Source organism: Lithobates pipiens, unplaced genomic scaffold, assembly GCF_037356315.1.
Source record: "Lithobates pipiens isolate NorthernLeopardFrog02 unplaced genomic scaffold, aLitPip1_a1.2 Scaffold_8, whole genome shotgun sequence".
Taxonomy (NCBI): domain Eukaryota; kingdom Metazoa; phylum Chordata; class Amphibia; order Anura; family Ranidae; genus Lithobates; species Lithobates pipiens.
This window is the reverse complement of record NW_027507903.1, coordinates 536,214,281-536,239,453: the sequence shown is the minus strand read 5'-3', so window position 1 is coordinate 536,239,453 and position 25,173 is coordinate 536,214,281. Positions and strand designations below refer to the sequence as shown.

Sequence of the window (25,173 nt, the reverse complement as noted above, 5' to 3'; positions counted from 1 at the left end):
GTTCCATTGCGTCGGGCAATCGCAAACAAGACGTCTGACCGGCAGATTGTGTTGCCGCTGAATGTCAGCAAGGCAAGCCATGGCCGTGTAAGATCTTCTGAAGTGGGCCGAGATTTTCCTTGCCTGCCGCAAGATGTCCTGGACCCCAGGGTATTTGACAACGAATCGGTGCACGACCAAGTTTAAAACGTGTGCCATGCATGGCACGTGCGTAATTTTGCCCTGTTTCAATGCGCTAAGCAGATTGGCACCGTTGTCACACACCACTTTACCAACTGTCAAATTGAGCGGTGTTAGCCACTGATCTGCCTGTGAACGCAAAGCTGAAAGGAGTGCCGGGTCAGTGTGGCTCTTGGCTTCCAGGCACAACAGACGCAGCACGGCATGGCAACGTCTCACCTGCCATGTCGAATAGGTTCTGGGGAGCTTGGGCGGCGCAGCGGAAGAGACGCTAGCAGCGGAAAAGGAGGAGTCAGCCGAGGAGGAGAGGGAGGAGGATGGAGTAGGAGGAGGAGGAGAAGAAGAGCTTGGCCTGCATGCAATCCGTGGTGGTAAAACCAAATCTACACGGGTGCCACGGGTTACATGCTTGACACCCATCAGAAGGTTCACCCAGTGGGCAGTAAAAGTGATATACATTCCCTGCCCGTGTTTGCTAGACCACATGTCTGTGGTCAGATGTATCTTGGCACCGACACTGTGTGCCAGAGATACATTTACTTGCCTCAGAACATGGCCAAATAGCTCTGGGATGCCCTTCTGTGAGAAATACTTCCTTCCTGGGACCTTCCATTGTGGTGTTCCAATGGCCACAAATTTTCGAAAGGCCTCCGAGTCCACCAGTTTATATGGCAGTAGTTGGCGGGCTATGAGTTCTGACAAGCCAGCCGTAAAACGTTGGGCAAGAGGGTTATCCGGCGTCATCATTTTTTTATGCTCGAACATTTGGCCCACGGAAGCCTGCCTTTTTGCAGAAAAACGTGAGGACGGCATGATGGAAGGTGGAGTGGAGGACAATTGTGAAGAGAGAGGAGAAGGAGAAGTAGAAGACAAGGCTGGACGGTGAGAGCCTGGAGTGTGGCTTTGTGTGTTCTGTTGCTCCCACTGGGCTCGGTGATGGCAGCTCATGTGCCTTCTTAAGGCGGTCATCCCTAGGTGAGTGTTGGGCTTACCACGACTAATGCGTTGACTGCTAGTGATGGCCGAACGGTTCGCCCGGCGGTCGTTTCGCGGCGAATTTCCGACTTTCGCCGTCCGCGGGTTCGAACGCCTTTTTCCGTCGTTCGCCCCGGCGGACTTACGTGTTTAATGTATACAAGAACTTTAACCTTTCGTGACACGTTTATCATGTGTTACAGGACAACCAATTGAGACATGACAGCTCATGGACACTTGGACATTCCCCCTAACCTATAAATACACCCGATCCGGTGGCCATTTTACATTCTTTCTTCTGTCACTGTAGGGAAAGGATCCTGTGTGGAGTAGGGACAGAGAAAACGCTAGCTATTTGGTACACAAAAGTTCTTTTCAGGACTGGTATAGGTGTTAGGTCAGCAGCCTGAGTTTCTTTTGTCAGTTTAGATAAAGGGACAGAGCGCTGTATGCTGCTATTTTAGGGACAGCTCAGCCAGATTAGTCTTTCTTCATCATCATCATCATCATCATCATTAGCTGTTACTATCAGGTCCACAAAAGAGCTGTTCCAGCTAATCGTTCCAGCCTACTCTTTTTTGCCAATTTGTATAGGGACAGGCAGGAAGCAGTGTGTCAGGCAGTGAGGATAATTTTAAAGACTTGCTGTTACTATTAGTTCCACAAAGGTTCTTTTCAGGACTGGTATCAGTGGTACGGTAATAGGCTTGTACACGTATAATATTCTTTCTTCCAAATATAGAAAGAATATTATACTTGACTGCTGCCCTTCTGCTGCAGTCTGCTAAACATTCACAACTCACTTGTTCCACAAAGCTCTTTATCAGGACTGGTAACTTGGTCTGTCTAGGGTGCTACGGTACATAGGCTTGGGTGCGGTACAGTCTGCTGTTCTGTAAGGACCGCTATCGGTCCACAATACATAGGGTTGCCGTGCACTACTGCTGACCGCTGCCCTATACTGCAGCAGTCCTTCATTGGTATAGGGACTGACGTACAGTCTGCTAATCACTAACACACAACCTGCTTGGTCCACAAAAGTTCTTATAAGGACTGGTAACTTGGTATAGGGTGCTACGGTACATAGGCCTGAGTGCGTTACAGTCTGCTGTTCTGTAAGGACCGCTATCGGTCCACAATACATAGGGTTGCCGTGCACTACTGCTGACCGCTGCCCTATACTGCAGCAGTCCTTCAGCGGTATAGGGACTGACGCACAGTCTGCTAAACACTAACACACAACCTGCTTGGTCCACAAAAGTTTTTATAAGGACTGGTAACTTGGTATAGGGTGCTACGGTACATAGGCCTGAGTGCAGTACAGTCTGCTGTTCTGTAAGGACCGCTATCGGTCCACAATACATAGGGTTGCCGTGCACTACTGCTGACCGCTGCCCTATACTGCAGCAGTCCTTCATTGGTATAGGGACTGACGTACAGTCTGCTAATCACTAACACACAACCTGCTTGGTCCACAAAAGTTCTTATAAGGACTGGTAACTTGGTATAGGGTGCTACGGTACATAGGCCTGAGTGCGTTACAGTCTGCTGTTCTGTAAGGACCGCTATCGGTCCACAATACATAGGGTTGCCGTGCACTACTGCTGACCGCTGCCCTATACTGCAGCAGTCCTTCATTGGTATAGGGACTGACGTACAGTCTGCTAATCACTAACACACAACCTGCTTGTTCCACAAAAGTTCTTATAAGGACTGGTAACTTGGTATAGGGTGCTACGGTACATAGGCTTGAGTGCGGTACAGTCTGCTGTTCTGTAAGGACCGCTATCGGTCCACAATAGATAGGGTTGACGTGCACCACTGCTGACCGCTGCCCTATACTGCAGCAGTCCTTCAGCGGTATAGGGACTGACGTACAGTCTGCTAAACACTAATACACAACCTGCTTGGTCCACAAAAGTTCTTATAAGGACTGGTAACTTGGTATAGGGTGCTACGGTACATAGGCTTGAGTGCGGTACAGTCTGCTGTTCTGTAAGGACCGCTATCGGTCCACAATAGATAGGGTTGACGTGCACCACTGCTGACCGCTGCCCTATACTGCAGCAGTCCTTCAGCGGTATAGGGACTGACGCACAGTCTGCTAAACACTAACACACAACCTGCTTGGTCCACAAAAGTTTTTATAAGGACTGGTAACTTGGTATAGGGTGCTACGGTACATAGGCCTGAGTGCGTTACAGTCTGCTGTTCTGTAAGGACCGCTATCGGTCCACAATACATAGGGTTGCCGTGCACTACTGCTGACCGCTGCCCTATACTGCAGCAGTCCTTCATTGGTATAGGGACTGACGTACAGTCTGCTAATCACTAACACACAACCTGCTTGGTCCACAAAAGTTCTTATAAGGACTGGTAACTTGGTATAGGGTGCTACGGTACATAGGCCTGAGTGCGTTACAGTCTGCTGTTCTGTAAGGACCGCTATCGGTCCACAATACATAGGGTTGCCGTGCACTACTGCTGACCGCTGCCCTATACTGCAGCAGTCCTTCAGCGGTATAGGGACTGACGCACAGTCTGCTAAACACTAACACACAACCTGCTTGGTCCACAAAAGTTCTTATAAGGACTGGTAACTTGGTATAGGGTGCTACGGTACATAGGCCTGAGTGCAGTACAGTCTGCTGTTCTGTAAGGACCGCTATCGGTCCACAATACATAGGGTTGCCGTGCACTACTGCTGACCGCTGCCCTATACTGCAGCAGTCCTTCATTGGTATAGGGACTGACGTACAGTCTGCTAATCACTAACACACAACCTGCTTGTTCCACAAAAGTTCTTATAAGGACTGGTAACTTGGTATAGGGTGCTACGGTACATAGGCTTGAGTGCGGTACAGTCTGCTGTTCTGTAAGGACCGCTATCGGTCCACAATAGATAGGGTTGACGTGCACCACTGCTGACCGCTGCCCTATACTGCAGCAGTCCTTCAGCGGTATAGGGACTGACGTACAGTCTGCTAAACACTAATACACAACCTGCTTGGTCCACAAAAGTTCTTATAAGGACTGGTAACTTGGTATAGGGTGCTACGGTACATAGGCTTGAGTGCGGTACAGTCTGCTGTTCTGTAAGGACCGCTATCGGTCCACAATAGATAGGGTTGACGTGCACCACTGCTGACCGCTGCCCTATACTGCAGCAGTCCTTCAGCGGTATAGGGACTGACGCACAGTCTGCTAAACACTAACACACAACCTGCTTGGTCCACAAAAGTTTTTATAAGGACTGGTAACTTGGTATAGGGTGCTACGGTACATAGGCCTGAGTGCGTTACAGTCTGCTGTTCTGTAAGGACCGCTATCGGTCCACAATACATAGGGTTGCCGTGCACTACTGCTGACCGCTGCCCTATACTGCAGCAGTCCTTCATTGGTATAGGGACTGACGTACAGTCTGCTAATCACTAACACACAACCTGCTTGGTCCACAAAAGTTCTTATAAGGACTGGTAACTTGGTATAGGGTGCTACGGTACATAGGCCTGAGTGCGTTACAGTCTGCTGTTCTGTAAGGACCGCTATCGGTCCACAATACATAGGGTTGCCGTGCACTACTGCTGACCGCTGCCCTATACTGCAGCAGTCCTTCAGCGGTATAGGGACTGACGCACAGTCTGCTAAACACTAACACACAACCTGCTTGGTCCACAAAAGTTCTTATAAGGACTGGTAACTTGGTATAGGGTGCTACGGTACATAGGCCTGAGTGCAGTACAGTCTGCTGTTCTGTAAGGACCGCTATCGGTCCACAATACATAGGGTTGCCGTGCACTACTGCTGACCGCTGCCCTATACTGCAGCAGTCCTTCATTGGTATAGGGACTGACGTACAGTCTGCTAATCACTAACACACAACCTGCTTGTTCCACAAAAGTTCTTATAAGGACTGGTAACTTGGTATAGGGTGCTACGGTACATAGGCTTGAGTGCGGTACAGTCTGCTGTTCTGTAAGGACCGCTATCGGTCCACAATAGATAGGGTTGACGTGCACCACTGCTGACCGCTGCCCTATACTGCAGCAGTCCTTCAGCGGTATAGGGACTGACGTACAGTCTGCTAAACACTAATACACAACCTGCTTGGTCCACAAAAGTTCTTATAAGGACTGGTAACTTGGTATAGGGTGCTACGGTACATAGGCTTGAGTGCGGTACAGTCTGCTGTTCTGTAAGGACCGCTATCGGTCCACAATAGATAGGGTTGACGTGCACCACTGCTGACCGCTGCCCTATACTGCAGCAGTCCTTCAGCGGTATAGGGACTGACGCACAGTCTGCTAAACACTAACACACAACCTGCTTGGTCCACAAAAGTTTTTATAAGGACTGGTAACTTGGTATAGGGTGCTACGGTACATAGGCCTGAGTGCGTTACAGTCTGCTGTTCTGTAAGGACCGCTATCGGTCCACAATACATAGGGTTGCCGTGCACTACTGCTGACCGCTGCCCTATACTGCAGCAGTCCTTCATTGGTATAGGGACTGACGTACAGTCTGCTAATCACTAACACACAACCTGCTTGGTCCACAAAAGTTCTTATAAGGACTGGTAACTTGGTATAGGGTGCTACGGTACATAGGCCTGAGTGCGTTACAGTCTGCTGTTCTGTAAGGACCGCTATCGGTCCACAATACATAGGGTTGCCGTGCACTACTGCTGACCGCTGCCCTATACTGCAGCAGTCCTTCAGCGGTATAGGGACTGACGCACAGTCTGCTAAACACTAACACACAACCTGCTTGGTCCACAAAAGTTCTTATAAGGACTGGTAACTTGGTATAGGGTGCTACGGTACATAGGCCTGAGTGCAGTACAGTCTGCTGTTCTGTAAGGACCGCTATCGGTCCACAATACATAGGGTTGCCGTGCACTACTGCTGACCGCTGCCCTATACTGCAGCAGTCCTTCATTGGTATAGGGACTGACGTACAGTCTGCTAATCACTAACACACAACCTGCTTGTTCCACAAAAGTTCTTATAAGGACTGGTAACTTGGTATAGGGTGCTACGGTACATAGGCTTGAGTGCGGTACAGTCTGCTGTTCTGTAAGGACCGCTATCGGTCCACAATAGATAGGGTTGACGTGCACCACTGCTGACCGCTGCCCTATACTGCAGCAGTCCTTCAGCGGTATAGGGACTGACGTACAGTCTGCTAAACACTAATACACAACCTGCTTGGTCCACAAAAGTTCTTATAAGGACTGGTAACTTGGTATAGGGTGCTACGGTACATAGGCTTGAGTGCGGTACAGTCTGCTGTTCTGTAAGGACCGCTATCGGTCCACAATAGATAGGGTTGACGTGCACCACTGCTGACCGCTGCCCTATACTGCAGCAGTCCTTCAGCGGTATAGGGACTGACGTACAGTCTGCTAAACACTAATACACAACCTGCTTGGTCCACAAAAGTTCTTATAAGGACTGGTAACTTGGTATAGGGTGCTACGGTACATAGGCTTGAGTGCGGTACAGTCTGCTGTTCTGTAAGGACCGCTATAGGTCCACAATAGATAGGGTTGACGTGCACCACTGCTGACCGCTCACCTATACTGCAGCAGTCCTTCAGCGGTATAGGGACTAAGAGTTTTGTCACAGGGTCATTTAAAAAATGACATGCAGAGGAAGAGGCAGGCCCTTCCGCAGGGGTGGTAGGGGTAGGGCAGGAGCAACAGGCTTGAGCCAAAGTGGGAAGTTGCAGAAGGTGCGTTCAATTACTTTAAAGGATGCACCAGACTTGGTTGAGTGGCTCGCTCAGCCTTACTCTTCTGCACCCTCCTCATCCTCTCGATCTGCACCCTCTTCTTCACTCTCTGCTATGTGCACCCCCAAAGACACTACCACCAACAACACGACCACCACCACCACCACCACATACCTTCCGCTTGAGTCACTGGAATTATTTTCCGATCCATATCAAGAGGACATTTCTGATGCGCAGCCACTCTTGGTATTGGATCAGGAAGAGGAGGTAGCAACAAGCGCTACTCAGCAGTCTGACGCCAGTACCCAGATCAGCCCAAGGAGGAGGTTGGTCCCCGGTGTTGCTGCCTACTCTACTTATAGCGGTGGGGAAGGTGACGTTGATGATGACGTGTCTAGTGATGTCACGTGGGTGCCCACAAGAGAGGAAGAGGAGGGGAGTTCAGAGGGAGATATGGACCAGCAGATAGGGAGGAGAAGCAGCAATGACTTACATTGCACAGCAGGGACAAAGCAGACTGCAAATGTATCAGGAGCGAGTCATCGACCATGTACGGTCACATCTGGCGCTCCCAGGACACCGGCACATGGCTCCGCAGTGTGGGCTTTTTTTAACGTGTCCGCTGCTGACAATAGCGTTGCCATCTGCAATCTTTGCAGTCAACGCGTTAGTCGCGGTAAGCCCAATACTCACCTAGGGACGACCGCCTTAAGAAGGCACATGAGCAGCCATCACCGAGCCCAGTGGGAGCAACGGAACACACAAAGCCACACTGCAGGCTCTCACCGTCCAGCCTCGTCTTCTACTTCTCCTTCTCCTCTCTCCTCACAATTGTCCTCCACTCCACCTTCCATCACGCCAAGCTCACATTTTTCTGCAAAAAGGCAGGCTTCCGTGGGCCTAATGTTTGAGCGTAAAAAAATGATGACGCCGGATAACCCTCTTGCCCAACGGTTGGCGGCTGGCTTGTCAGAACTCATAGCCCGCCAACTACTGCCATATAAACTGGTGGACTCGGAGGCCTTTCGCAAATTTGTGGCCATTGGAACACCACAATGGAAGGTCCCAGGAAGGAAGTATTTCTCAGAGAAGGGCATCCCAGAGCTATATGGCCATGTTCAGCGGCAAGTGAATGTATCTCTGGCACACAGTGTCGGTGCCAAGATACATCTGACCACAGACACGTGGTCTAGCAAACACGGGCAGGGAAGGTATATCAGTTTTACTGCCCACTGGGTGAACCTTCTGACGGCCGTCAAGCATGTAACCCGTGGCACCCGTGTAGATTTGGTTTTACCGCCACGGATTGCATGCAGGCCTGACTCTTCTTCTCCTCCTCCTACTCCATCCTCCTCCCTCTCCTCCTCAGCTGCCTCCTCCTTTTCCGCTGCTAGCGTCTCTTCCACTGCACCGCCCAAGCTCCCCAGAACCTATTCCACATGCCAGGTGAGACGTTGCCATGCCGTGCTGCGTCTGTTGTGCCTGGAAGCAAAGAGCCACACTGGCCCGGCACTCCTTTCAGCTTTGCGTTCACAGGCAGATGAGTGGCTAACACCGCTCAATTTGACAGTTGGTAAAGTGGTGTGTGACAACGGTGCCAATCTGCTTAGCGCATTGAAACAGGGCAAAATCACGCACGTGCCGTGCATGGCACACGTCTTAAACTTGGTCGTGCAGCGATTCCTTGTCAAATACCCTGGGGTCCAGGACATCTTGCGGCAGGCAAGGAAAATCTCGGCCCATTTCAGAAGATCTTACACGGCCATGGCTCGCCTTGCTGACATTCAGCGGCGACACCATCTGCCGGTCAGACGTCTTATTTGCGATTGCCCGACGCGATGGAACTCAACCTTCTATATGCTTGATAGGCTGCTCCAGCAGAAACGTGCAGTTAACGTCTACCTGTATGAACTCTGCGAAAGAAACGGTTCTGGGGAGCTGGGTTTTTTTTCACCGCGCCAGTGGCTGCTCATGCGCGACACATGCAGACTTCTGCGGCCATTTGAGGAGATCACCAAACTGGTCAGTCGCAGCCATGGCGCCATCAGTGACATGGTACCTTATGCCTTCTTTCTGGAGCGTGCATTGCGTCGTGTCATTGATCAGGCTGTGGAGGAGCAGGAGCGGGAAGATGAGGAAGTCGCAATGCTGGATGAATTCCCAGGGGGGGCTACTCTATCTGAGACAAGTCAACAACAGGAGTCTGATGAGGAGTCAGAGGAGGATGGTGCCGGGGCGGATGAGCAGGAGCAAGAAGAGCATGCTTTAAACCTTTCTGGGATCCCTGTTGTGCGAGGATGGGGAGAGGAGAATGAAGAGGACGACATTATCCTGGATGATGAGCAGGAGCCAGGCCACCACACCGCTTCCACTTTAGTGCAAATGGGGGCCTTCATGCTCCAGTGTTTTAATAGGGACCCCCGTATAAAAAGCATGAGGGTCAAGGACCAGTACTGGGTGGCAACGTACTTAGACCCCCGGTACAAACACAAAATGGCGGAAATGTTACCGCCGTCGCAGAGGGCTGTCAGAATGCAGCACTTCCAGGCCTTGCTTCGAGAAATGCTGCATTCTGCTTTTGCGTGCGCTGGCAGAGGAGCAATTCCCACTCCCAGAGAAGGATTTGCGGGTACCAATCCAACAGCGCCTGCAAGAAGAGGCCGGTTTGAAGATGTGTTGGTGACTTCGGATATGAGGTCATTCTTTCAGCCGACCCATCGACAGGTGTCATCCGGATCCAGCATCAGGGAACGCCTAGACCGTCAGGTGTCCGACTACATTGGGTTAACGGCCGATGTGGACGCTCTGAGGAGTGATGAACCCCTAGACTACTGGGTGGGCAGGCTTGACCTCTGGCCAGAGCTTGCCCAATTTGCAATCGAACTGTTGGCTTGCCCCTCATCCAGTGTCCTGTCCGAAAGGACGTTCAGCGCAGCAGGGGGGATTGTGACCGATAAGCGTACTCGCCTAGCTCACCACAGTGTTAACTACCTCACATTTCTAAAAATGAATGAGGCATGGATCTCGGAGGAATTCAACACATGTGATCAGTAGACCATGTATATGTCTATAAACAATTTTTGGAATCAAGCACACAGACCTTCTTAATTCATTTGGCTCACTTCCCTGACCCAAAAAAGCACACCGTACTATATGCCCCTACCCTCCTCTTTGAAGAGGTTGAGCGGTGTCATATTTCTACTGGGGCTGCTTATTATGAGGGGTTCCCACCATCCCTGTGCTGTGCTGACTTCCTCCTGGGTGTTCTTATTATGAGGGGCTCCCACCATCCCTGTGCTGTGCTGACTTCCTCCTGGGGGTTCTTATTATGAGGGGATCACACCATCCCTGTGCTGTGCTGACTTCCTCCTGGGGCTGCTTACGGTGCTGCTGTCAGCGCTGTATGTCACGGAGCTGCTGTCAGCGCTGTATGTCACGGAGCTGCTGTCAGCGCTGTATGTCACGGAGCTGCTGTCAGCGCTGTATGTCACGGAGCTGCTGTCAGCGCTGTATGTCACGGAGCTGCTGTCAGCGCTGTATGTCACGGAGCTGCTGTCAGCGCTGTATGTCACGGAGCTGCTGTCAGCGCTGTATGTCACGGAGCTGCTGTCAGCGCTGTATGTCACGGAGCTGCTGTCAGCGCTGTATGTCACGGAGCTGCTGTCAGCGCTGTATGTCACGGTGCTGCTGTCAGCGCTGTATGTCACGGAGCTGCTGTCAGCGCTGTATGTCACGGAGCTGCTGTCAGTGCTGTATGTCACGGAGCTGCTGTCAGCGCTGTATGTCACGGAGCTGCTGTCAGCGCTGTATGTCACGGAGCTGCTGTCAGCGCTGTATGTCACGGTGCTGCTGTCAGCGCTGTATGTCACGGAGCTGCTGTCAGCGCTGTATGTCACGGAGCTGCTGTCAGCGCTGTATGTCACGGAGCTGCTGTCAGCGCTGTATGTCACGGAGCTGCTGTCAGCGCTGTATGTCACGGAGCTGCTGTCAGCGCTGTATGTCACGGAGCTGCTGTCAGCGCTGTATGTCACGGTGCTGCTGTCAGCGCTGTATGTCACGGAGCTGCTGTCAGCGCTGTATGTCACGGAGCTGCTGTCAGCGCTGTATGTCACGGAGCTGCTGTCAGCGCTGTATGTCACGGAGCTGCTGTCAGCGCTGTATGTCACGGTGCTGCTGTCAGCGCTGTATGTCACGGAGCTGCTGTCAGCGCTGTATGTCACGGAGCTGCTGTCAGTGCTGTATGTCACGGAGCTGCTGTCAGCGCTGTATGTCACGGAGCTGCTGTCAGCGCTGTATGTCACGGAGCTGCTGTCAGCGCTGTATGTCACGGTGCTGCTGTCAGCGCTGTATGTCACGGAGCTGCTGTCAGCGCTGTATGTCACGGAGCTGCTGTCAGCGCTGTATGTCACGGAGCTGCTGTCAGCGCTGTATGTCACGGAGCTGCTGTCAGCGCTGTATGTCACGGAGCTGCTGTCAGCGCTGTATGTCACGGTGCTGATGTCAGTGCTCTGTATTACGGTGCTGCTGTCAGTGCTCTGTATCTCCTGCACCCTCTTGTTTGCCTACCCTGGTCCCTGACCTTCCCTCTCCTCCATTGCCTTCATTAGCTCCATAGTCCTGAATTGTCAGAACAATTTCCCAAATAAAAAAAAAATGCTTGTAGTTATCGATCCCAAATTCACCTCATACATGTATTATGCTATTGTCCAGGTGGTGGGACTACGTGCTACCCCCTAATAATTACCCCGTGGCCGCAAATTCGACCTAAAGGTTTGCGAAATTCGCCTCCCATTGAAGTCAATGGAGCCCGCGGCGAACGGTCGTTTTCGCGAACGTTTGTGTCCGTTCGCGTTTCGCGTTCGCGAAACGTCCCGTCGGAAGTTCGTCCATCACTATTGACTGCAAAGATTGCAGATGGCAACACTATTGTCATTAGCGGACACGTTAAAGAAAGCCCACACTGCGGAGCCATGTGCCGGCGTCCTGGGAGCGCCAGATGTGACTGTACATGGTTGATGCCTCGCTCCTGATACATTCGCAGTCTGCTTTGTCCCTCCTGTGCAATCTAAGTTCTTCCTGCTTCTCCTCCCTATCTGCTGGTCCATATCTCCCTCTGAACTCCCCTCCTCTTCCTCTCTTGTGGGCACCCACGTGGCATCACTGGACACTTCATCATCGACGTCACCTTCCCCACCGCTATAATTAGAGATCTCGGAGTAGGCAGCAACAGCGGGGACCAACCTCCTCCTTGGACTGATCTGGGTACTGTCATCAGACTGCTGAGTGGCAGTTGTTGCTACCTCCTCTTCCTGATCCAATGCCAAGAGTGGCTGCGCATCAGAAATGTCTTGATATGGATCGGAAAATAATTCCTGTGACTCAAGCGGAAGGTATATGGTGGTGTTGGTGGTAGTGTCTTTGGGGGTGCACATAGCAGAGAGTGAAGAAGAGGGTGCAGATCGAGAAGATGAGGAGGGTGCAGAAGAGTAAGGCTGAGTGAGCCACTCAGCCAAGTCTGGTGCGTCCTTTTACGTAATCGCACACACCTTCTGCAATTTGCCACTTTGGCTCAAGTCTGTTGCTCCTGCCCTACCCCTACCACCCCTGCGGAAGGGCCTGCCTCTTCCTCTGCCTGTCATTTTTTAAATGACCCTGTGACAAAAGTCTCTAGAGAAGTGCAGTATGTATGTAGAAGAAGGTATATAACACCCCTCTTCAATATGTCATTTTTGGGGGCCACTGGTCTATCTCACAAGTTATAATACTTTTTTTTGGATTGCGTTTGTCACTCTTTGTAGTATTGCTGCAGAAACGCTCAGCAGTTACAATGCTGCACAGTGGAAACGCACTATACTATGCTTTCTATATGTGCAAGTATTTTATACGTGTATTACACACCTATATACTGCACACCAAATAGTACAGCTATACCAGTCCTTACAAGGACCTTTGTGCACCGAGTAGCTAGTGATGTGCAGACTGTACCTCAGTCCCTACACTGATAAAGGACTGCTGCAGAATAGGGCAGCAGTAGTGCACCAGCACCCTATATATTGTACAGCTATACCAGTCCTTACAAGGACCTTTGTGGACCGAGTAGCTAGTGATGTGCAGACTGTACCTCAGTCCCTACACTGAAAAAGGACTGCTGCAGAATAGGGCAACAGTCAAGTATAATATTCTTTCTATATTTGGAAGAAAGTATATTATACGTGTACAACCCTATATACTGTACTACACCTATACCATACCAGTCCTTAAAAGGACCTTTGTGGACCTAATAATAACAGCTAGTGATTAAACTGACTGTCCCTGCTGCACTGACAAAAGACAGGCTGCTGCAATCACATGCACAGCAGTGCACTGAACCCTATATTCTGTACACCAATACCAGTCCTTAAAAGGACCTTTGTGGACCTAATAGTAACAGCTAGTAATTAAACTGACTGTCCCTGCTGCACACAGCGTCCTGTCCCTCCCTGCACTGACAAAAGACAGGCTGCTGCAACAATCACTAGCACAGCAGTGCACTCAACCCTATATACTGTACTACACCTATACCATACCAGTCCTCAAAAGGACTTTTGTGGAACTAATAGCTAGCGATTTGTGTCACTGCAGTCTCTCCCTGCTCCACACAGAAACCTCTCCCTATAATGACACAAGAAAGAATGTAAAATGGCCGCCAGATCAGGTCTATTTATAAGTTAGGGGGAATGTCCAATTGTCCATGTGCTGAAATGTCTCCATTGGCTGTCCTGTACCCCATGATGGATGTGTCATCATGGGTCATCATGGGTCAAAGTTCTTTCACACTGTAAACACATAAGTCCGCCAGGGCGAACAGCGGCAATAGTCCGCCAAACTGGCGAATCATGAACACGCAAAATTCGCCACGAATCGACCGCCGGGCGAACAGTTTGGCCATCCCTACTCCACACCTGTCCTTTCTTCCTCGACAACTGTACCCTCTTCCTCCCTTCCATCTGTACCCTTTTCTTCTTTCTCATCTGTACATTCTTCTTATCACTCACCCATACCCTCATCTTCCTCCAAACCTCTACCTTCTTTTTCCATCTCACCTGTACCCTCTTCTTCCTCCTCCATACCTGTACCCCCCTGTCCTCCACACCTGTACCATCTTCTTCCTCTACAACTGTACCCTCTTCTTCCCCTTTCACATCTTTCCCTCTCTCACCTGCAGCTCTTAAATGTTTCTAGCAAATCTTGCATAAAAAAGGGACTTTTAGTTCACATAAATTGCAACACAAGTTTGAGCTGAACAACTGTGTCAAAGTGATGCCTCTCTGGCCAGTCCCTACTCTACTCTGCAAAATTCAAAATACTTTCTTGCCTATAAAATACTTCCGTTGATATAGCACCGATATGAGGTACAAAGACATAGTTGATGGAGAGTTACAGTCTGGTCACTGACCTTCACTATACAATAGAAATTAGATATGTTTGTGCTCAAATCCTAATAACTTGTATATAATTATAACCCATCGGGTGCTAAAGGGGTGTGACTGCTTGTTAACATTGAAATTCAACCCTCTGCACACTGCTAGACACTGCTCTTTTTCTTCCCTCTCACCGATACTGTCTTCTTTATCCTTCACACCTGCCCCCTCTGATTCTACCACCACATCAGCCTCTGCTCCAGACTTGTACCCTCTTTTTCATCCCTGATATCAGTACCCTCTTTCTCATGCCTGACACCTGCATCCTCTTTCATACTTCCCAACGGTTCCAGATTATGTGGGAGTATCCTAGGATTTTAGCAAAATTACAGAAATTCTGCATCAGTGTCCCACTGATGTCTATATTTTGTTTTATTTTTTAAAGTAAATTTTTATTTCATGGTTGCAAGGACTGTGGCTTGACAGAGTACACTGTAAGCAGGCATAGCTATATTTAACCATGTTTGTTTATGCCACTTTGTCGCAATTTTAGCCACATCATTTATGTTCCATCATGGAAAAAACTGCAGAATGCAAAAGATTATCATTACAAAAGAATCTTGTTTACATAACATTTATTTACATCAAAGTCTGTCATATAAAATACAATCATTTTCCTAAACATTACAAATATACAGTTCATAAATATAAAAAAAAAATAGCATTTTTGTCCTCTTTGTGTATTCTGTGCAGTTATTTTATATTTCAATGTGTTTATTAAAGAAAAAAGAACAAATAACCAGGTTCAATATAGCCAGACATATAGCTATACTGACGTTACATTTTCTGAACATCATACAACACTTTAGAAAAATAAACAGTACAGCCATAATACTCCTCCATGTGCAGTTATTTTAAAACATTTCAGTTCATATTTGCCTTATAATCAGGGACAAAATGTATGTTTTATATTGTGTTCCATTGTTTATTGTTTAAAATAAATAAAATATTAGAATTAATAAATAATTAAATATAAAATACATAATATAACTTGCAATGCAATATGAATCACAAGAGATATTACAAAATAAAGCTGGATGAAGATACAAGAACTCTGCAAGACGATAAGCAAACCAGCATTTGACATTTATTTTATATCAAGTCATATTCCCACTCTTTATCCACTAACATGCTCCTCATTCTCTTCCTTCTCACATCGTTGTTTTCTATCCTCAAATTCTACTTACTCTGCCCTTCCTCTCTACCCTGCAGCATGCACATATCACCCTCACTCCTACCCTCACCCTACTACTGCACCCACATGCTGACATAAACACCAGGGCCACTAGACACATGTGCGCTCATGCACACCCCACTCCCATCTTCCCTTCCTCACCCTCCTCCTTCTCCTAGTTTCAGGTGACATTTCTCCTAATCTTGGACCGCCATTTTCCAACTTCAAGCCACATATCCAATACTCCTCTTCCTCTGTCAACCACTGCAATACACTCAGTTTCATTTCTACCCCCCTGCTTCCTCAAAGCAGCCCAACTATCTCCTGTCCCCTTTGGAACACCTGCTCCATCTGTAACAAGCTAATCTCTCATGGCTTTAACATACTCGACATAACCTGGCTTCAAAATTTTGACTCAACTTCTTCTGCTGCCCTCTCCCATGGTGGCCCCCATTGGACTCACTCCCCCAGACCCAACAGACAGAAAAGAGGTGGAGTTGGATTCCTTCTAACCCAACAAGTCCTTCCTACCCTTCCCTCTGTATCCCTCTCTTCTTTCGAGATGCACTGTATCCGTTTGTTTTCTCCTATTTCTCTGAGGATTGCAGCAATTTATCGGCCTCCTGGACCAGTATCACACTTTCTTGATGACTTTTCTGCCTGGCTACCCTACTTTCTCTCCTCTGAAATACCCATGATCATTCTTGGTGACTTCAATATTCCTGTCAATGTTAACAGACCACTTACAGCTAAACTTCTCGACTTAACCTCATCTTTTGACCTAACCCAATGGACACTTCCACTCACTCCAATGGTAATACCTTGTATTCTCCCATCTCTGCACTCCTCCACTGTGCGTACATCTTCCCCACCCAACATACCTTGCCTAACAGCACATTCAACACTCTCCTCTTTTGAATTGGCTACTACTGAAAAGGTTGCAAAACTTTTCTCAGATGTCCACCTAACCAATTGTCCCTTTAATCCTGTTCCCTCACAACTACTACGGTCACCCTCTTCTTCTATCCCATGCTCCCTCACTCACATCTTCAATCCCTCCCTCTCTAGTAGCACCTTCCCCTCACCTCTAAAACATGCGCAGATCACTCCCATACTTAAAAAGCCCTCACTGGACCCCCCCCCCCCCCCCAACCTGAACAACATAAGATCCACCTCATTGCTCCCAATCACCTTTAAACTTCTAGAACGCTTGATCTTACCTTAGTGAAAATAACCTTCTTGACCCCTTACAGTCTGGCTTTCGCTCGCAGAACTCCATGAAAATGGCTTACTTTAACTCACTAATGATTTACTAACTGCTAAAACCAACAGCCAGTACTCCATAGTCCTAAGTTTAACAGTTACAACCTTTTGTACCACCTACCCCACCCTATTAGATTGTAAGCTCTTCTGAGCAGGGCCTTCTTAATCCTCTTGTATTTTATTGTATTATAACAGTATTGTCTCCTTTTTATATTGTAAAACGCTGCATAAACTGTTGGAGCTATATAAATCCTGTATAATAATAATAATAATAATATAAATATAAATAGAATATAGTTAAATAACTCTTGATTGAGTTACTTTTTTGTCTCATACCAAGACTATGAACTTTATAAAAGTTCGATACATTAAACTGATTCTGTCACATCTGAACAACAGTTTGGGTCAACTGAGTAACATATTCAAATATATAACAGAAAAGACACAAGGTTTTGCACTGTACATGGTACATACATGCATGGGTTGGTTCTGAGGTTATTAGGGTGAATAAAGCAGGAAATCCTTTATGTGCACTTGATCACTTTGTGGCTTCATTTGCACAAATTGGTTTTCCGCCTGGGAGGTACAAATATACCAGCCAGGGAAAGCAACGGATTCAAAGGTATTGCTGGAATTGCCATTTATTCTTTTGTAAAACAGAAAGGGGTGCAAGTCATCATTCTTCTTTTCCTGGATGTTTTTAACCTCCTATTAAAGAAATACCAAAGAGTAGAATTTAGAAGAGATTCAGAAATAAAAAAAGAAGCCAAATCGGAAACACAATTAGTGATAGATCCCCCCTCCCCTGGTCAAGGTTAGGTCGATGAAATTCAATCTAAGAATTGTAAAGATTGTAATTCATTATTTTACACAGTGCAATTAAATCTAACCTACCAAGACTTGATATGTAATTCCTAATTTTCTGTGTTGAGGAATGTATCCACAAGCCCAAATGGTCCAACCTTAGATTGTACCTTCACCCAGAATTTACAATCATTCTTTAAAAGACAACTGGACTTTTGGTATAAGTTGTCCTTTAAGGCATGTCCCTACATCCCTTACATCCCTTACATAGTTCCATTCTTGATGGAGTTTCTCCCCTTGGTCCTCTTTATCTTGCACATGCAAACACATTTATTCCTATGTAGAGCTGTAATGATGGTGGCCAGCAGCAATCTTGGGGAGTACAGCTCTCCCCATAGGAATGATTGCTGGCAGTATGCAGAGAATGAAAAGGACTTGGCAGGGTCACTTTCTAAAAGCAAGACTGTGCGGCTCTGGGCAAAACCACACAGTGAAAATTGTTGGATCAATGATAATAGTAAGTATTTCTCCAGGAAGGGTAAACAAAAGGTATAGTTGTCCTATTAGCTTTTAGACTGCTTACAATTACATATACATGCAGAGTAGAAATCACTTATTAAAACGGGATTGCACTGTGGAAAAAAATATTAAAAGCCAGCAGCTACAAATACTGCAGCTGCTGACTTTTAATAAATGGACACTCACCTGTCCCGGGGTCCAGCGATGCCGGCAGCCGAGGCCTATCGATCGCTCGGCTGCTGTCGTCACCATTCTAGGTGAGGGAATCAGGAAGTGAAGTGCTGCGGCTTCACTTCCCGGTTCCCTACTGCGCATCCGCGTGTCGCGCAGCGCAATAAGAATTGTCCGCGCTGTCTATGGGACCCGTGTGTGTCCCAGCAGACAGTGCGCAGGGACAGGAAGAGGAAGTGGGTGTAAATACCTTTGACAGGTATCTGCACCCCCCCCCCCCTGAAAGGTGCAAATTGTGACACCGGAGGGGGGGAGGGTTCCGATCAGCAGAAGTTCCACTTTAGGGTGGAACCCCGCTTTAAAACCTATTAATATATGAACATGTGCCTATGTTAATATCTTCCTGTGGGATTTCTATATACTGTTTCTAATAGCAGTAAAAGTCAGCGACCAATGCTTACCGTTAGTGATAACACTGGAGTATCTTGGTCTCCCTCTTCAACTCTGCAAGATAAATAGAGGTTGCGACCTACAATACTCAATGTAACTGGCCTTGTCTGTCCATTGAAAGGTGAAGAGATGTAGGCACCCATGTTTATCTTTGCTAACAAAATAAAGAAAATCTATTAAAAATGCATTCTTGTTTTTTCTGTCACAAGATGTAACTAAAAATACATAACTCACACAGAGATGTATAAACAACTAAATTTAATCAGTTGTGCTTTACTGTCATGTAATAAATAAAATCAATCTTAAAGAAATGGATTATAATATATATTTATGTTTTATGTACTGTATGTGTTCTACTGTATATGTGAATGTCATCAGTTGAAACTTCAAAGTGAACAAAGGTCTAAAGAGCAGCTTGCAATAAATCTAAAATCAATGGTACTATTTTTGCCTTTAATACTAATAAAACCTCTGATTATTGCAATGCTCCTCAGAACTTTTTTTACTTAGAATGCATTTAGAAGTGCCAACAAGGCTGAGGTTTGTGGGAAGTGGCGTATGGATATTGCCTAGCTTCCCATATGGCGGTAGCATTTTCTTTTTTTTTTTTTTATGTTAAAATAAATCGTGTCTCAACAGCATGCCCCTATACAAAGACTGTTATGCTAATAGGGGTTGCCCCCAAAAATATGGTAAGATCTGGTCCAAATGGCTGTCAGATCCCTCCACAGGCCTCTGACTTGCTCCCTTCTTAACCTGACACCCTCACCCAATGAATAAGAATTTGCAATTGTAAATGTTATCTTAGTTTGGTGATAGACGTTCTAGCCCCATGGCGCCATCTTACCCGTGAATGTCACCTGCTGGGACCATTGTGGGGTCTTGAGAACCTGACACCCTCACCCAATGAAATGAATAAGAATTTGCAATTGTAAATGTAATCTTAGTTTGGTGATAGACGTTCTAGCCCCATGGCGCCATCTTACCCGTGAATGCCACCTGCTGGGACCATTGTGGGGTCTTGAGCTCACTGCTATATTGCATGTAATTGTTTGCCTCATCTCATGTCTCTGTAGGTACCAAAGCCCACTATTGTCATGACCAATGTGTGCTGTTTTTTTTTTTGTTTTTGTTATTTGTTTTCGTTTTTTTTGTTGTTGTTAATTGTTTCAAAGCTCAATAAACAGATTTTCAAAACAAATAAAAAATAAATCATGTCTGTGTGCAGTTTGTTAGTTTATGTACATGGGGGACTGATATTTGCTAAATACATAAGAAAGCTATACTTCCTACTTAGTAGAGCTGAACAATCGCTTTGCATTCACACCTGAGCGTTTTCAGCTCGTAAAATGCTCGTAAATAGCTCATCTCAAAAATTCCAAAATGCCCAACAAGCAAAATCCCATTCATTTAAATGGCCCCTGTTCACATCTTAACATTCTGTCGCCTGAAGCAAAACAACTGAAGCTCAAAAAAAATACATGAGCTTCTTTTTAGGCAGATTACAGGCGTTTTTCTGCTTTTTACATTGGTGACCCTTTGCCTTGTACAAAAACTTTGCAAAATAGCTGCAAAAAACGTGATAAAAACTTGTGACTTTCTGCCTGCAACAATTCTCTCAGGTGTGAATGCAGCCTAAATAACAAGCTTTAGTTTCTTTTATATTTACATTTTTTTTTTTCCAAACAAGTAGCTTATGTTAGCTTTTACCAGACAATAAAAGATCTCCAACCTCCAACATAACAGATAATTTTTTATACTGTAGAACACTGAACTGTAAATGAGAGCATACCTTCACTGGTACGGTTGTTCCCTTGTAAAAACAGAGCCACAAGGTGGGCATTTCCTTGGTGTTCCTGCAGTGCGAGACACTTCTGCCTGCTGTCCCGAATGAAATGCACCGTTGTGTTATTGTAGCGGAATTTCGGTGCGGCTGCACTTGTCTCATCCACATTACTGAAGGAAATGTCTTCTAAAAACAGAAAAAAAAGAGGAGCATGTTAGTTACTTTGGTGGTTAGTGGGAAGAATGGTTCTTTCATTGGTGATCTGTTGGAAAAAATCTCACCATACAGATAGCTAAAAAGATTATTGGTGTCAGTGGTCACTTATCTGAGAGAAAGAAACTACTCATTGCTCAAGGAACCTCTAGCAAACTCTGGAAGAACCCTAGGGTTCCACAGAACCCTGGCGGAGAAAGACTACTCTAAACCCTACTCTGTTTATGTTTTTGCTACATATTATGTGAATACACATATAAAAATGGCATACATTAGACAATACAAAGGGATATAATTTTTAAAGGGAATAGTTAATGGGTTTCACATAGCACACATTTTGTGCACTTTTCATGTTTTATATGTTTGTTGTGCCATATTTGATTATTGTAACCTACATAAACATAGGTTTGTTAATTCCCATTCTAGTGTTCTTCTGCGTATTTGGTAATGCGATGAGCATCCCTACCCAAGGACTGCTGAGATAAATTAATTTTAGTTCAAGGCCCCAGACACACTATTAAAACCACACAGTGCAAGGGCCTGTCTGATTGCATACAAATTGAAACCCTTAAGGTTTGACCTCATATTATATAGTTTTGGTAAATCTGAAGACATAAATCTGCAGAAAATCTAATAGTGTGTATGGGGCCTTACATAATCAGACTGATAACAGTTGAAACACTCTTATCCTCATTTCACTTCAATGTATTGATCATGTGAAAAGGAAAAAGAGTCTATTGTATCTGCACATGATTGAGTATTAAAAAAAAAATACAGCTACAATTTATTGAAGAAGATTTTTGACTGCCATGCTAAAATTAACCTCAAAGTCTACCTATCAGTCAGGTCATACCTTACATATACAATTGCATTGAAATAGAGAAGCAGCAAAGCACAGTCACTGTGTACCACTGCTAAGCAGAGCCTGCATATGTAATGAGCAAATATGTCTGTCTCCTTGTGAAAATGTATTTAGAAATACGGAAACACGTTTTTTTTTTTTTTATCATTAACACTCATTGATAAAATCAAATATATCTGAAAATGTGTATTGTTCCTTTTAATAAATTTAGGTAGAATAAAGAAAATGCTTTTACCACAAAATGTACGGTATCTCTTATTGTATTTTTTTTTCTAGTCATATTAGTAGTAAAATATGTTAGTATATCTGGCTATCCTTAGGTGCTAGATAAACAGTCATTAATTTAATGAATTTGTCTTCTAATTTAAGGTGTTAAGAAACTTACCCTCCACTAAGATGTAATTCAGCAGATCCTGGTCATCGAACAGGCACTCAAAATTTTTCTTTCCTGACACCCTTCCAATAATGACTACTAAATTGATTGCTTTCTTTAAGGAAAGCATAGGTTTTCTTGGCTTTCTAATGTCCCGGGTTATGCCAGATCTGCAGATTGGCTCAGAAGAAATGCAACCTTTCTGTCCAAAGTGGTTAATATCGACCTGTAAAATAATTTCAATTTGAGATTTAAAATTTTGAATTTAAATGTTAAATATTATCTGTCTATATTAAGAAATTATTTGGAATATATTATCATGTCAAATAAAGTATTTTATTTTTTTTATTGATTCTTGCCTTATTTGTATAGTAGAACATCAGGAAAACAGTTAACTACACAGCTGCAATGCATACATGTCAACTGTGACAATTACGGTAATCATCAGTGTGATGATGATCTCTCATTGTTCAATAAGATAAGGTGGCATAGGAAGCTGCCATACTTGGATCACAAAGTCGTGATGTCACCTTTCTCATTAGAAAGAGCTGTGTGAATCCCAAGAATGGCTGAACAAAAATACCTATCCTTGAACAGATAAAAAAAAAAAAAAAACTCAAACTTTTGTATTTCAGCTGTATATTTAAATGTTTGCATGCTATTCCAGCTTTAGGGATATTATAGAAAACAAGCACATGCAATCATTGTAAAGTAACATTATTTCAATCACAATTTACCTTAATTTCAGTGGAGCATTCTGAATAAAATTCTTCTTCACTAAACACAAAAAAATAAATTATTATTATGCTGTAAGTGAACACGGCAACGTAGCGTTAAACTAGTACTAAATTGCTTGCAACAGGAGCTAGTGATTTTAAACATATCTAGCTAAATATAAAATAAAATAAATGCATATAAATGTAACTATATATATATATATATATATATATATATATATATATATATATATATATATATATAGATAGAGAGAGAGAGAGAGAGAGAGAGAATTTAAATATAAAATATTCTATGAATTTATATTGTTGACCCTAACATTCATCTTTCTCAGCATAAATAATTTGTAATCATTAAATAATTTAGTGACCGTACCTGTAGCTGTCCATTGGGAGGTCGTCTATTTCAGGAACTACTGCCATTGTACTTTCTGTGGAGAGACAATATTAAAAAAAAAACATTTACAATTTGCTGTTACAGCTATGCCCTGTTCCAATACAAATAGATAAAATAGCATTTAAGAAATATACGGGAAAAAAATCATACCTTGCGATTTTAGAAAAGCTACAAATTGAGAGCTGTCACTTTCCTCCTCTATAAGAGGAATGTTATCGGAGGCTTTGCCTTAGTGAATGTGTCTAAACACTTCCCTCCGGCTACTTTAATAGCCCATGAAGGCGTGGCTGAAAAATTCTTGAGCAATGTAGGATTTTCACATACATCCTCTGTATAGGAGCTGCGCACAGCATAAAAATCCTATTGTTGTTTATTGATGAGCGTATCAGGATGTGACGACTACACTATATTTCATCATAGCCTGTGGGGTTTTCGTTATTTTTTGTGGGAATATACTGCTGCTAGAAGAACTTTTACTACAAGAGTAGGGAATGTTAAAAGTATATATGCTGTTAAAGTGGATTTACAGGCTGTTTATGTTTATTAAAAGTCAGCAGCTACAAAAAGTGTAGTTGCTGACTTTTAATAAACAGTCACTTACTTGTTTTACGGTCCAGCGATGTGGCCAAACAGAGTGCCGCTCCTCTCCCCCTCCTCTCCACTGGCGTCTCCATTTCCACTCTGGGCACCCGGCCGTGATAGCTTTCGGCATCATGGCCGGGCACGCACGGTGCATGCGCGAGTCGAGCTGCGCTCCCGGAGTGGACAGGCGATCTTCTGGGACCTGTCATGTGTCCCAGGAGATCGCCTAGAGGGAGGGGCCGCCTAAGGCGAAAGGAGGAGTCGCCTTGGCGATCCCTGGGTGGAAGGAGGAAGTGGGACAGGAAATCCCCCTCCTAACGAAGCCCCCACTCCCACCCCCAAAAAATGACATGCCAAATGTGGCATGCAAGGGGGCGAGCAGTGCTTAAAGCGGAAGTTACATTTTTGGGTGGAACTCCACTTTAATTGGTGAAAATTGACTTTATTAATATTGTGCGAGCATAAAAATACTTTTTTTTTGAGTAGGAGACCAAAGTTAACATAATTTCACCAAATTCACTGAGATAAGTGACATTTCCATTACTAAATACTAGCAATACTAAAAAGACACAAAGGGGGTTATTTACTAAAGGAAAATCCACTTTGTACTGCAAGTGCACTTGGAAGTGCAGTCACTGTAGAAACCCGAGGGGGACATGGAAGGAAAATAAAAAACAGCATTTTAGCTTGCACATGATTGGATGATAAAATCAGCAGAGCTTCCCCTCATTTCAGATCTACCCATTAAATTTAGCGCGACTGCACTTCCAAGTGCACTTTCAGTGCACTGAAAGTGCACAGTGGATTTGCCTTTCGTAAATAACCCCCACTGTAGTAAATATTTTTTTTAAAACACACGTTGTGGTGCATTCTGTTGAAAAAAAAATAGTGCAGGTATTTTTTTTGGTACTTTGGCAGCCCGTTTAAATGCATTGGCTTCCTTAAAGTGTATGTCACCATAACATTTAATTTTTACGTTATATGTCTGTGTTATCATGTACATTTACTAAAGACTATCTTGTTCTCAATGTATTGCTTGATTTTGGTGATCTTGCCAGTCCCACTGCATTCCTATTTAAAACTGTCCACCCTAGGAACAGAAGCACACCCCCTCCCAGTGTGGTCAATTTTATTCTTTGCATTCTACTTGGGAGCACGGCCTGCATGTCCTCCAGTGGTCAGACTTGTGCTGACACTCCCCACTGCACAGTTCTTCACTGAGAAGATCAGTGTACTGCTGTTTCTCTGCCTCTTGCTGACAACCCCCCCATAGTCTCTACCACCAGCTCTCTAAGCACCTTATGCAGTACAGAGGCCATGTGATCACTCAAAAAGGTATTTATAATTGTTTTATGAAATGTTTTGCCTTGCTTTTCTATTTTAAACCCTTAGAAGGTAAGGGGTCACATATACACTACTGTGCAAACGTTTTAGGCAGGTGTAAAGAAATGCTGTAAAATAAAAATGCTTTCAAATATATATATTTTAATTGTTTAT

General features: G+C 45.2%; 1 protein-coding gene and 1 long non-coding RNA gene across 2 annotated transcripts in view; one reads left to right on the top strand and one right to left on the bottom strand.

The window, feature by feature from the left end:
- LOC143960751 (uncharacterized) overlaps positions 1–22,315 on the top strand; it is a 104,820-nt gene extending 82,505 nt beyond the window's left edge. Inside the window, exon 2 of the long non-coding RNA XR_013270374.1 lies at positions 21,960–22,315. This is a non-coding gene — a long non-coding RNA (uncharacterized LOC143960751). The remainder of the gene's footprint in view (positions 1–21,959) is intronic.
- Positions 14,909–23,317, bottom strand: LOC143960750 (interleukin-1 beta-like). The gene is made up of 7 exons (XM_077469591.1): positions 23,245–23,317; positions 23,074–23,128; positions 22,701–22,740; positions 21,976–22,189; positions 20,522–20,701; positions 18,741–18,883; positions 14,909–17,493 (listed from the first exon to the last, which is right to left on the bottom strand). Exons 2-7 carry the CDS (start codon positions 23,118–23,120, stop codon positions 17,284–17,286), a joined length of 834 nt encoding a protein of 277 aa, XP_077325717.1. The 5' UTR covers positions 23,121–23,128; positions 23,245–23,317; the 3' UTR covers positions 14,909–17,283.
- Between the last annotated feature and the right edge of the window lie 1,856 nt (positions 23,318–25,173).

Excerpts from the sequence above, each read along its gene's own strand:
- LOC143960750 (XM_077469591.1), bottom strand. The coding sequence starts at position 23,120 with ATGGCAGTAGTTCCTGAAATAGACGACCTCCCAATGGACAGCTACAG. Across the intron at positions 22,190-22,700 it reads AATGCTCCACTGAAATTAAG|GTCGATATTAACCACTTTGG; the intron begins GTAAATTGTGAT and ends ATTATTTTACAG. Across the intron at positions 17,494-18,740 it reads CTCCAGTGTTATCACTAACG|GAGGTTAAAAACATCCAGGA; the intron begins GTAAGCATTGGT and ends TTTCTTTAATAG.